The sequence below is a fragment of the Hoplias malabaricus genome, chromosome 5 (assembly GCF_029633855.1).
Source record: "Hoplias malabaricus isolate fHopMal1 chromosome 5, fHopMal1.hap1, whole genome shotgun sequence".
Lineage (NCBI taxonomy): Eukaryota > Metazoa > Chordata > Actinopteri > Characiformes > Erythrinidae > Hoplias > Hoplias malabaricus.
The window spans coordinates 34,280,289-34,294,756 of record NC_089804.1 but is presented as its reverse complement, the minus strand read 5'-3'; the positions used below and the strand labels follow the sequence as shown (position 1 = coordinate 34,294,756).

General features: G+C 40.7%; 1 protein-coding gene across 1 annotated transcript in view; it reads right to left on the bottom strand.

Moving 5' to 3' along the window:
- Positions 1-216: 216 nt before the first annotated feature.
- bsnb (bassoon (presynaptic cytomatrix protein) b) overlaps positions 217-14,468 on the bottom strand; it is a 101,547-nt gene continuing 87,295 nt past the window's right edge. The window contains exons 9-13 of the mRNA XM_066671923.1: positions 9,175-9,309; positions 8,809-8,864; positions 8,479-8,583; positions 6,462-6,637; positions 217-1,730 (exon numbers count right to left, since the gene is read on the bottom strand). Of these exons, the coding sequence (XP_066528020.1) occupies positions 8,824-8,864; positions 9,175-9,309 (176 nt within the window). The 3' untranslated portion in view covers positions 217-1,730; positions 6,462-6,637; positions 8,479-8,583; positions 8,809-8,823. The remainder of the gene's footprint in view (positions 1,731-6,461; positions 6,638-8,478; positions 8,584-8,808; positions 8,865-9,174; positions 9,310-14,468) is intronic.

Below are 14,468 nucleotides of genomic sequence, written 5' to 3'. Positions count from 1 at the left end.
TCAAAATATATATATATATATATGTAAATATAGTACTGATAATAAATATGACAAATAACAAACACAAAAATAAGAACAAAAACAAAGTATAAATAATTAAAATAACAAGCACAAAAAAGTGTTTCCAGAAATACAAATCCATAAATACACAAATGATTTACAATATTAGTCTCTTTACAGTAAAATACAGCTGTGCAAAATAAATCAAGTAAGGATGATCCAGAGCTTCTTTGCTTCACTTAAAAAACAAATAAATAAACATAAACATGAGGTATACAAGTAAAAAAAATATGAATAAGGCTTTTAAAATCGTAAATTATATCAGGCCAAAGAAAATGAGAATATATTATGAAGAGTACAATAAAATAAAATAAAATAAAATAAAATAAATTAGAAATTTAAGGATTACAGAAGGGGTTCAAGACGACAGGGGTTCTGTGATCAATTAGAGATGGCTGGATAATGGTTAAAGTCTAATATCACTGGACTCTGATTTGATTGATGGTCCTGGTGTGATATTTTCACCCACTCTCTCTCTCTCTCTCTCTCTCTCTCTGGAGCTGAGGAGGTGGTTAGATATGGGTTTTTATACTTACTTTCTATTTTAAATATCTACGTTTTTGTGCGTGCAGTTCCACGTTCGCATTCGGTAGACACAGAACAAACAGGAGGAGAGAAAATGAAAACAAACTAATAAAACCCTAAGCACATTCAATGAGAAGGTCAATCATCGCCATGTTGGAATGTGGAGAGCGTGGGTCACTCGTCCGGCGCCGCTTGGGAAACTCTGTCTTTAAAAAACAGTCATTACAGTCTCAGGTCGGGGTTTAGGACTGGTTTAAAAAATTCCCAGAAGTGCTTCTGCCTTCAGAGACAAGACAGAGAGGAGGACAACTGAGGAGACTCTCCGTAAATAGAGAGGCCACAGCCTGGACAAGACCCTCAGAGAGGAGGGGGGCACTTATAAGGACACACTGAGAAATGTAATGCATTCATTTCACCTCATCCATACAATTCACACAATCAAAACAATTGAAACTGGGTCAGAGCAATACCTTCAGCACTGAACTGTATGAAATAATCACTGGGCATTTCTTGGTGACTGGGTGAGTGTATGAAACTTTCCACGGGTGTGTGTGTGTGTGTGTGTGTGTGACTGAGCAAGCATATGAAACCTCTGACAGGTGTGAGTGCGTTTGAATGACTGGGTGAGTGTGTGGGTTGACTGTGTGGACCCACTGTGTAGATCATATTTTCATATATCGTCCCTGGCTTGCTCTCCTGTGGGATTTATACATTCTTTACATTTTCACATTTCATATTAAAACTTTCTTTACCGGAATTCTGTGAAGCTCCTTTGTGATAATATTAGTTGTAAAAAGCGCAATACAAATAAATTTGATTTGATATATTCACCATTTCAGGATTTCTTGTTGTTCCCAAATCCCAAATTTTTTTTTTTTTAAATGTCACTTTGTCAGGTTTCGGATGTTTTTTTTCAGTCAAATCTTTGGTTGTACGATTGCAGACATAATCAGGTAAAACTCACTGCATGACTTTTCTCAGTGTATCTGTGCTTTGCTGTTGTTTATAGATGTGTAAATGGAGATCTTAGAGACAGAAGTTGCTGGACGCTGAGAACAGTGATGTCTTTGTCTATCACCGTGTCTCCAGTTGAGTCAGAGAGGCCATTGCCATGGAGACACTCCTTTAACAGACAGGTGACTCTCCTGTAGAAAAAAAGAGAGAAATAAATCAGCAGAGGAGAGAGGTTTAAAAAAAATAGGAGGTAATACATAATAAAATATATAATAATAATAATAATAATAATAAAATGGGTATGTGTTTACAGAAAATGAATAACTTAATGAATAAGTTATTATTATTTTATATAAAAAAAACATTGAAATATGCATGATAAAATTGTGCACTACCCTTCATAACTAATAGAGGGCAGGAGTGTTACATCAGAGCAGCTCTATCATATAAGTACAGTACACAGATCAAACACAAAATTGAAACCTCTGCCAGGTAAAGTGAATAACACTGATGATCTGATTACAATGCCCCCTGTGGAGGTAGTTTTTTTAAATTGATGTATGAAGCAGGATAAATGTTGAGTAATGATCTGAGATCCTTTGACAGGAACTATGCTGTAAAGGTTGTAATGTTTTGGTCAGTTCTGTAAGCAGAGCATCTGTGAGTACTCACTTCTCCTGACATTTGGTTTTTTAACTTGTGGCTGATTAGTGTAGTTAAACAAATAAATATTATTGAGGCAAACTCTTCAAAAATTCTGTACACACACACACACACACACACACACACACACACACAAGCCATCGTGAACAGGCAGCACAGATCAGGCCACATAAATCAAGCTCCACCCATAGGCAGCATTAATCAAACCCCAGGGAGCATAGATCAAGCCCCGCCCACACACTGCACAGATCAAGCCCTGCCCACAGACTGCACACGGCAGGGATTGGCCCATAATCCGTGGACTGAGACGGATTGGTGGCGGAGTTAAGAGCTTTGATCCTGATTTATCCCTCCATCCACTCTCCACACACACACACACACACACACACAGAGTGAGTAAGGAAATCTAAAGTGTGGATTATGAGATCCTCCTAAAGAACCTGGTCTCCGGGTCAGTAGGTTTCATTAAACTGTCAATTAACACTTTTTTTTCCCCATTTTTCATTTTCACACTCTCCTCCATCCAAGAACTGGGAATAACAGTTATAACAACTCTCCATAGCACACACACCTCCGGAGACGGAGCACAGACTTTCAGAAAAACAGAAAAGGTCCAGAAAAAGGAATAACATTTAAAAGTCCATCTGTTTCTTTGCATATATTCTAATGCCCCTCTCCCATGTTCTTCAGTGCTTAGGAATCCCATAGAGCAGGTATGAATCGGGTGGTGGATCATTCTCAGTACCGCAGTGACACTGATGTGGTGGTGGTGTGTTAGTGTGTGTTGTGCTGTTATGAGTGGTTCAGACACAGCAGTGCTGCTGGAGTATTTAAACCCTCACCGTCCAACTCTGTAGACTCTGATCTCGATGGTCCACTCTGTAGATGTAAAGTCAGAGACAGTAGCTCATCTGTCGCTGCAAATTTCAGGATCCTGAGAACAAGCTCCCTCCTTCTTGCAGCCCATTAGTGGACTATTAGCTACCCTTTCTTATGTAAATGAGGCAAATCTAGAGTTAGAGAACTCTCCAAAGGATGCAAGAGTGCTCAGAGAGAGATATAGGTAGTTTATATTTTTTGGTTAAATTTTCTTATTGCACCACACATGTAGACTTTTACACATACATATCAGAGATAGACAGAAAGATATATATGTAGAGAGAAAAAGAGAGATTAATCAAACTATGCCAGGACTGGTTTCTTTTTGGCTATAATTTATTGTTTTATTATTATTCAAATATAAATAAATAAAACTAGCAAGGTTTGCTTTTATCTTGGACCGGGAACAATATAGCAATATATTTATGAGGTAAACACTTCAACAGCTGCGTTGCATTTATGAAGTTTTTGTAGTGTTTGGGGTTTTAGTCGGCATGTCGGCAATAATAATTAAAAAAAAAAAAACGGGCGACACGGTGGCGCAGCAGGTAGTGTCGCAGTCACACAGCTCCAGGGGCCTGGAGATTGTGGGTTCGATTCCCGCTCCGGGTGTTCTCCCCGTGTCCGCGTGGGTTTCCTCCAGGTGCTCCGGTTACCTCCCACAGTCCAAAAAAAACCACACTTTGGTAGGTGGACTGGCAACTCAAAAGTGTCCGTAGGTGTGAATGTGTGTGTGTCTGTGTTGCCCTGTGAAGGACTGGCGCCCCCTCCAAGGTGTATTCCCGCCTTGCGCCCAATGATTCCAGGTAGGCCCTGGACCCACCGCGACCCTGAACTGGATAAGCGCTTACAGATAATGATTGATGATTGATTGATAAAAAAAACCTGGACAAGCAATGAGCAGTGAATCAATAAATAATAATAAAAACAAATATGGAGAAAATGTCTCAGCCATAATATGACAAAAAAAAAGCTAACGAATGAAACAATACCAATTTCCAATGTGTGTTTAGAAAGTTTATTTATTTGACATGATTTATTGTTTGGGGCTGTTTGTATTTTAGATGTTGAGTATAATACAGAATTGCCCGCGCTGTCTGTTCCAGTGAAGCAGGTCGACCTGAGGGAGGAGGGGCATGGTGAGTGCATTATTTATGGGTGAGAGGCGTTATGGTTCAAATTTTTCACATATAATAATATCAAAGTGAATTTCAGTAAAATAAAAAATTCTATAAAGAAGTACTTGAGGTTTTAATGTGTTGATTTCCATAATTTGAAAATTTAACTGAAACCCCATCTGCACTCTCTGTTGAGATAAATGGTGATGAAGAGCTAAATTCTGAATCTCTCAATATCAAACAAGGAACTTAATTTATTTAGAGCAAGTCTGACTGCCAAGTTGATATTTGTGTCTTGTGTTTGGACTGAGGGGGTTGACGGAGTGTTGGTCTGTGTTTAGACAGGCTCTAGGTCATTAGCATAACATCGGGCACCAAGTGTCTCACAGCAGGGAGCGGAGGATTGAGTTACGAAAAAAATCGTATTCTAGTGTTAAAAACTCCAGCAGCACTGCTGTGTCAGATCCATTCGTACCTGCTCTAAATACACTTCCACAATGACAGTGTCACTGCAGTGCTGAGAATGATCCACCACCCAAATCATACCTGCTCTTTGGGTGTCCTGAGCACCAAAGAATTGGGGGAAAGGGGATATAGTATGCAGAGCAACAGATGTTGGTTAGTAGTGTGTTACAGTAGATCTACACAATGTTTCTACACTCACTGTCCATTCTCTCAACTCCACTGTCTACAAAAGAGCAATGTGGTTATAATGTTATGGCTAATATCTGTTCATTCTCAGACGTTCACACAGTAGACAGGGAGCTGCTAGCCACTAACTCTCCTCCCTCAGCGTGGGTTCCATTTGCAAAACACAATTAAGCTCTTTACGGAGGTCAGAGGTTAAATGACACACTGGAGGGCGTTATGGGGTATTTGGGCTGGATTTCAAACCCTCGTTCTGTTGGAGCCCACCCAGAGCCTCCGAGCCCTTGGGCTGCAGCACTAGCAACAAACACTGAGCTAGCATCTACACACACTGCCCAAGCAACTCCCTAGGGCTTAGACCTATATTTACTATCTATTTTTACCAATATAATAAATAATACCCTGTTTAGTGTCAGTTTTACACACATACACACACCCAAACTGGACTCAATCCAAGCATGAATAAGCATTAGCTAATGCTAGCGGCTAAAGTTAAATCCAAGGAGAGCTCTCTAATCAGCCCACTCTCTTTCTCTCTCGCTTCCACATGTACACATTCTCTCTCTCTCTCTCTCTCTGTCTCTCTCTCTCTCTCTCTGTCTCTCTCTCTCACAACCTCGCACACACGCACTCTCTCTCTCTCTCTCTCTCACACACACACACACACACACACACACACACTCAAGTTCAAACTTAATATTTGATTTACACTCACTCACTCTCGCACACTGACACATTCTCTCTCACACACACTCACCCAGAAACACACTCACTCACACTCTCATACACTTTCTATCACACAAACACTCACTGACATTCTCTCTCTCTCTATCTGACCCAGTTCTACCTGGTTCTATTCACCACCGTGAACGATTCCGACACAGTCTCTTTAGAACAGAGCAGTTCACCCCAAACCAAACACTCTCTATCACCATGGTCACATCTCCATTATTTAATATTCAGAGAATAAACAAAAGCATGAGGCATTTGCTCGAGACGCGTCACACTCATGTCTCGATCGTTCGGTGTCCTAACATCTGTCTTTGTTGTCTAGAGGTTCTGATGACCTATTGAGTGTAAACATTGAGACAGAGACCCAGTGAGACCCAGTGCGACAGAGACATTCTTTGCAGAATCAGCTTGTAACTTAAAACACATTTTGAGATGTGAGAGGGACTCAGACTCCAGACTTTTCAGAGTGCTGTAGTGCAGGGTTAGACAATAATAAAGCTGCACAGAAGCACATGCAGCCTTAGCACTTTAAGATAGATGGTGCTGTTGCACTGAAATGGACAGAAACCTGCACTGTGTGCTTGATCAGAGAAGTGTTTAAAAATCCATTATAATATTTTAAAGCATCTGGCATAACTACTCAGAGGAATAAAATTAACAAATGCTACTTATATATATATATATTAGATCAAGTGTCCAGTCTCTTTTGCACATCAGGGTTCTGATGCAGAGAACTGTGTCCATGTGGAAACTTCACATCTGAGTGAGGCAAATTCAATGCAGTACTGCTGTTCAGTGAATACATAATTAATTAATTAATTAATTAATTAATGAACGAATGAATAAAGTAATGAATGAAAAAAAATGATTAAAGATGCTCACAGCTGTAATGAGGAGAAACATCTGGCCTCTCTGAACCCTGGCTTCTTCACTCTCTTGCATTCAGCAGCTTTGCTTTTAAAACTGTCTCAGGGAGAGCATACTTCAGCGTCCGGGAGCTTCAGTGCTGACCAAGGTCCATCCGGCATCTCTTCAATCATCTGGTGATGTCTCACTGACTGAAAGGTATAGAGAGGCTCAGATAAATCAAACGCTCACTGCGGCCAAGCACACAACCACAAAAAACACCAGTAATGTATGCTAATATCCAGCTGCGCTCTTGATGTTTCTCCTTATCTATTACAGAGTAATGAGACAGTGGCGGAAAGACCTCAGAGAGCGGGATGTAACTCTTCCAGGTGGAACCGTTCCAGCCCAGACATGGCATCTGCGACGTGAGGCTGAAAGGCTGGGGGAATGCGTTTGGCTGGAAGCAGGGGTTAGTCCCTTCCCCTCTAGAGTGAGAGCTGATTGAATACGGAGCTCTTACAGAGCGCCATGTGATCTGTGTATTGAGGCTGCACATGGCTCTGGAGGACTGAAGCTTATAAAACTCAAGTTTCTGTCAGAAAAAGAACAGAGAATGACTCGATCCTCATTCAAACTGGATTAGGTTTTCATGGGGACATCAGTAATAAAAAGTTAACATGCCTCCTCTGTGATAAAACTTGCATCTGGACAGCAACGAAAATCTAAAGGACGTCCAAGTTTCTTGTGCCCGAATTATGTCACATTGTCACATGATTATAAACAAGGTTCTGATTCTCATATTGTAATATAGTAACTCTATAAAATGCAGCTGTCGTTATAGTTATAATCCCTAGCATTATCAGCCTGTTATCTCCCTTTTCTCATTGACTTTATTTGATTATATATTTTACCTTCTTCTAATAACACTCTCCCAGGTGAAGTCCAGAGAACTTTTACCACTTTCACAGAGAAACTGCTTCAGTAACCTTTCCATTTTCACATTGTTTTGCTGCTCTGAAGATATTTTCAGGGAGTGTCTATGGAAACACGCTCAGAAGCTAAATACGGTGCGCAGCAATGCCCAAACTCATTTTTCATGCAACATGATGTGAGATCTGCCTGTTAAATCACAGAGATTTACATCCAAATACGATTGAAATGATCAGACCATCACTGAGTTATGAGAAAATCAGTAGATAATTCAGCCTGTAATTTTTTCACAGGACGTTGGTGGAAAAACACAGTCGATTCGGATGGAAATAGAACTACAGTGGACCCTCTTAAAAGATAGAATTACCCCAGGACCCCTACAAATTAATTCCATCTGGATAGGGCCTCAGAGGAAGAACTAATAACATAAAGACTAGGGCTAGGCTTATATATCCCATAATTGTCTGCTCCCATTCGCTGCAATAATTCAATGAAATAATGAATGAATCAATCAATCAAACCAAAATCCCCTGAAATTAAGGAACTTAATTGGGAGTGTGCTACTCCTCTCTGCAGTAACAGCTTCTGCCTTCACGAGCTTTAAAATACATTTTGCCACATTGCTGTGAGGATCTGATTGCACACCCCCATGTAAACCTTATTTTGGATAGGTACAGATATTGGATGATTAGCTCTGGGATTTTAACTCATCCCAAAGGCACTGGAAGGAGCTCCATCTACATCACCCCGGAAAACACAGTTCAACTGCTCCACAGGGGTCTTTATATTTATACCCCTGTAGTCTCTCTCTCTCTCTCTCTCTCTCTCTCTCTCTCTCTCTCTCTCTCTCTCTCTCTCCCTCTCTCTCTCACACACACACACACACACACATACACACACACACACATCCCAGTGCTGGGGTCTTTATGTTTACACCCCTCTAGCCCATGCTTGGCATTGTAGGTGGAGACCTTAGGCTCATGGCAAGCTGCTCCAGATTTCCTCCCCATTTCCTTTCATACTGTTCTTTGAAACAGTTGCACCTCAAACAATGTTGAAAGAAGAAGGTGTTTAAATGTGAAACTACGTCAACCTTTACACCAAAGTTATAAGAACTCACCAGTGTCCTCAGGTGTCCTCCAGTCTCAGAGTAATATGTGAAATGGCAGAAGCAGATGTAGAATTTTTTTTCCAGTTCTAAGCCTCTCCTCAGCCTTCACAAACCCTAAACAGGATCGATATAAACATCAACAATAATGTATCAGGACCGTGGTAATGATGCCTCAATGCAAAATGTATTTATCAGCTCAGTAACAGTATATACAAAAAAATTATTATATAGTGCTCCTTTGAGGTACAAAACTACCTAGTGTTTTTAGTGCCTTTAAAATACTACACAAACACATTTCTACTTCTTCTTGTTGCTGTTATGATTATAATTTTAACTCACCCTCCCATCAGCAGCTCACCAAAAAGATGTAAACTTCTTCCCGAGAGCAGACACGGCTGGAGATAAAGAGGAAAAAAGCAGGAAAACAGGAATTAATATATAAACATATATAGTAATGAATGAATGAATGAGTGAATGATGAGATGTACTTGCTCTGTGACAGGCCTTTAATCCCGTACTGGGAAGGAAATACAGAGGCTAAAGCTCATCAGCATGAGATGGGCTAAATAATGAGATCATAAACCCCACCCACAAACTAATTTTGCCCTGATTTTTTCCCTCTCTCTCTCTCTCTCTCTCTCTCTCTCTCTCTCTCTCTCTCTCCCAGGCTTCCTACACTCCTTCCTCCTGATCCCTTCATCTTACCATCTCCCAGTTTTCCGGCCTGCTCCGCGGCTCCACCCTGCAGGATTTTGGTGAGGACGTTCTCTCCCTCTGTGGGCTGTTGTCCCGGCTGAGCCGCGCTGCCTATCCCACCCGGGCGGGGGGCTGCTTTTGACCCTGAGGGAGAGAAATAGTTCAAATCTTTGGGAGAGAGTACACATTTTATAGTAACAAAAGGTAAGTTTTGCTATTTTTGCCCTTGAGCTCCCACTACAGTTCTTACAAAGTTATTCATTTTACAGCACTGTCCTGAAATAACAGGGGAGGGTATGAGTGGTTTCCTACCCTCCTTTAAAAGTTACATAGTGCAGTTTCTGCAGTGCTAAGCTCGAATACGCAACTACAGAAGCTATTCTCTCTATTACAGCTCAATAGAGAATCACAATTATATTTAAGCTGTAATTTAAAGTAAAAATACTACCTAGTGTTGCTTTAAAGGAGAAACAGCAGCACATCTTGATTAGAGCTGCTACATAATAATGACATTTTCAGCCCTCATTGCTCACTAGCAGCTCAACATATGCAGTGGCCACTAGGGGGCCTTAAAAAGAGCATGCTACTATCATCTCACTCTAAATGTAGATATTTGATAAAAATAAACAGGAGCATTTATATGACAAGGTTTGAGTTCATGACCCCAAGTATTTAGAGCTGTGTGTTTATTTATTTTTTCTTTCTATGGTACATTTTTGAGTTACATTATTTTATTTTATGCAAACCAAGACGTTTACTTTTTTTGTTTGTTTCTACTGAATGTTGGAAACAGTTACATTTATAATAAAATTAGTCATTAACTTTTATTTTGTTGCAATAGTTTGTTTTTCAAGTTATTTTTCAGTGCTTGGTCATATCACCAAGATTATTGTTGTAAGAAATTAACCTGGACATATTGTGATATTATCGCAAGGCGGGAACACACTTTAGAGGGGTGCCAGTCCTTCACAGGGCGACATACACACACACATTCACACACATTCACTCACACACTCAAACCTATGAACAGTTTTGAGTCGCCAATCCACCTACACTCTTAAAAATAAAGGTGCTAGAAAAGGTTCTTTGAGTGATGCCATAGAAGAACCACTTTTGTTTCCAAAGAAGAACCGTTTTTGTTGATATGGTTAAATGGACTCAGAGCCTTAAATAAACTCAGAGCCTTAAGACTGAACGATTTTGAAAATTTTAAAAGGTTTTCACACATGCATTTCTTAACCAAAACTGGTTCTTTATGGAACCAAAAGTGATTCCTTTATGGCATCATTCCAAGAACCTTTTGTAGCACCTTTATTTTTAAGAGTGTACCAACATGTGTTTTGGACAATTAGAAGAAACAGGAGCACCCATAGGAAACCCGTGCAGAGACAGGGAGAACACACTAAACACCTCACAGGCACCCGGAGTGCGACAACCCCAGGACCCTGGAGCTGTGTGACAGTGACATTTATATATATTTAGGGTTCAAGCACTCAGTGCGTAGAACCCTATTGTTTTTGTACCGTTTTTTTAGGGGTCCAAGCACTGCAAGTGCTGGAGCCCTATTGTTTTTGTTCCGTTTTTTCCGCTTTTTTTTTTTTCTTCTTCTTCTTCTTTTTCTCCGATGAAACGCGATGGGCAGCCCAAACCGTAGGTCCTACAGACTTGTCGTTTGGTCAACTGGTAGTAAACCCTCCCGCTACTCAGGCGCAAAAAATCAACCCAATCAGCCTGATGGTGGCACTATAGCGACGCGGAACGCGTCGCTCCCTATATCTCCTACCCCGTGTGGCGTATAGACGAAATTCTTTTTTTCCCTGATTCCTCAGGTCAGACCCTACAAAAAAGCCTCAAGAACCCATAAGCTCCGCCTACTTAGATTTTGAGCTAATTTGCATAATATGCAAAATCGCACACATTTTTGAGCGCGAACTAGTCTCTGGAAATGTACCCAATATGGACATATGTGGTATCAGCAGAATCCTAAGAACCTGAACTTTAATAATTATCCAAAAAAAGTTGGAATTTCATCACTGCTTGGCTTCCAGACTCCGCCCAAATACAGGGGTAGAGCTCGCGTTCCAAAAATTAGACAAATACAGCTATAACTCGCAAACGCTTTCTCCGAATGTTACGATACTTCACATGCTTGATTCCTATAAGGGCTGGAAGACATGAGTACTTGGTTGTGCAACTGCAAGCCTAGGGGGCGCTATAACAATAAAAAATTTGTTACGCTTCACAGGATTGTCCCATTGACATGCCGCTTGGTATGCATGTAGTGTGTGATGAGCTGACTCAGATTATATGACGATGATGTCATATTCAAAAAAACATGTCCGCCATCGGCCAATCAAATTTCAGCAGCTGTTTCATGACCTTAACAAGGTCCTATCATCATGACACTTGCATGGTATGTCCATGGCCCCACTTCCTGAGCACATAAAATGTTTCATAACAATAGCCACTAGGGGGCGCAATTAAATTTATCAACATGCAAATATGGAATATCTCAGCGAAATATAAACATATTAACAAGCAGTTTGCTTTATTTTATACTCTGCAAATTGCCTTACAACTTTGTAATTACAACTATTGTCAAAAAATGCATACTTTATCCACAATAGTCAGGTATGTGAAAATGGAGCTTTTCGCACTCCTCCCTGGAAATTTGTCTTATCAATAAACAACTGGTATTTTTGAAGTCTGTATAGAGTGTAGGTAAATAATTATCAAAAAAATCTAGAACTTTTGACATGCTGTTGTGGCAGTTATTTAACAAATATGCATGGGCGGGCCTCGATGCACTCTTTGAGCTATAACTACAACAAACTTCACACAAATCAAACACAACTTGGTACACATATGTACATCATTACTCTGAAGTAGTGTGCCAAATGTGACCACATTGCACAGAAAGGGGGCGCTACAATTAGACAGCAACTGGTTGCACAGGTTATTAATTGATTACACCGCCACCTAGAGATGCAGTACCAGCACAATGAGATAGATATATTCTGAACATCATGGAAAAGGACCTTGTGCATTTTCATAACATATGCCTAAAGCATTTTTGAGTTACAGCTGTTTTTTATGTGATGTTTCAACGGCAAGCTGCACATCTCTATTTAAGCAGAGGCTGCAATCACACAGTAATGAAAGTTCCACATTTTTTTGATAATTACTAAAGTTCAGGTTCTTACGATTCTCATGATACCACATATGTCTATATTGGGTTTTGATCCAAGGACTAGTTCTTGATCAAATATATGTCCGTTATATCTCATTTATACCCACACCTGCAGACTCACTATACCCTCAGCCCCTCCCTCTCCTTCTCACACACAAACTGTCACCTCTCCCCCTCCCCTCCCCCTGCCAGTCAGAGAGGGCCAGAGGACAGAGACAATTGAAAGCATATCTAAACAAATCAACAATAACATCATGACTGGTTCCTTATTTTTGTTTCAGTGTCCAAGTTTTCAGCTCCACTGGCCGAAGGAGCACTTTGCAGAAAGGGGTGCACCTCTTGCTCTGCATACTTTCATTGCTCCCTTTCACATGTTCTTCAATGGTCAGGACACCTACAAAGCAGATATGCTGCAAATGTATGACCTACTGTCTCTGCCTTTTTTATCTATAATGTGGACCAACAGAGTATGTGTGTGTAAGTGTGTAGGCAGTGAGTGGAAACAGGTTTTAAAATTATCCAGCAGCACTGTTCTGTCTGATCCACTCATGAGAGCACAATAAACACTGACATAGCATCACAATGTCAAAATACAATGCTGAGAATGTATGAGCAACTGTGTCTGAATTTATGTCTATAAGTTTGACCAATAAAATATATGTATCTCAGTGTGGACAGTGAAATCTCTAGCAGCACTGCTGTGTCTTATCCATTCATAAGAGCACTACACACACTGACCTATCACCACAATGTCAGTGTCACTGCAGTGCTGAGAATTATCCACCACCCACATTAAATATACTTTGTGGATGTCCTGAACATTGGGTCAGAATCCAAGGTGAAATTCCAGAGTCAGTTCTGTGCTCTGGGCTGTCTCTGTAACCCAAGCCCCATGTTCACCTGCCTGCAGACCAGAAATTCACCCACTCATCTACTACCCCTTCTTCTTACAATCCAGAGCACCAAGGATCACATTTTAAAGCACTACAAAATCTATATTCAAGTGTGGCTCCTGTATCAGGAACTGTCATATGCTACGCTCCTGCTCTGCAAAGACTGCTCGCTTTCACCCTGCTCTTCAATGGTCTGGACACCCATACCGCAGGTATGACTCAGGTGTTGGAGTTGTAAATCCCTCAGCATCACTGCTGGACAGAGAATAGTCCACAACCAAACACTGCCAGCATAGATTGTCTTCTGTCCACTGATAACAGACTCGAGTACAAGCCACTCCACATCATATCTGCTGTTTGTGGCTCCTGAACATTAGGGTGAGAAACCAGAGTGCAACTCTATACTGTGTCTGTCATCCGCTACTCATCCATCTCACGCTACACTTCCAAAGAGATGCCAGAACAGCATGGAACACCTTACAAACACTACACAAACTTCCCCAAAAGCCCCTACTATCTCAGGACAGCTCATATGAATAAAACACCTTACAAACACTACACAAACTTCCCCAAAAGCCCCTACTATCTCAGGACAGCTCATATGAATAAAACACCTTACAAACACTACACAAACTTCCCCAAAAGCCCCTACTATCTCAGGACAGCTCATATGAATAAAACACCTTACAAACACTACACAAACTTCCCCAAAAGCCCCTACTATCTCAGGACAGCTCATATGAATAAAACACTTTACAAACACTACACAAACTTCCTCAAAAGCCCCTACTATCTCAGGACAGCTCATATGAATAAAACACTTTACAAACACTACACAAACTTCCCCAAAAGCCCCTACTATCTCAGGACAGATCATATGCTAGCACATTGTTCTTCTACCAGCGAATATAAGCTTGGACCCCGAGAATTGTCGCTTGCGGCTATATTTAGGGTTCATGCACTCAGTGCGTAGAACCCTATTGTTTTTGTACCGGTTTTTTAGGGGTCCAAGCACTGCAAGTGCTGGAGCCCTATTGTTTTTGTTCTGTTTTTTCTGCTTTTTTTTTTTTTTTTTTTTTTTTTTTTTCTTCTTTTTCTCCGATGAAACGCAATGGGCAGCCCAAACCGTAGGTCCTACAGACTTGTCGTTTGGTCAACTGGTAGTAAACCCTCCCGCTACTCAGGCGCAAAAAATCAGCCCGATCAGCCTGATGGTGGCG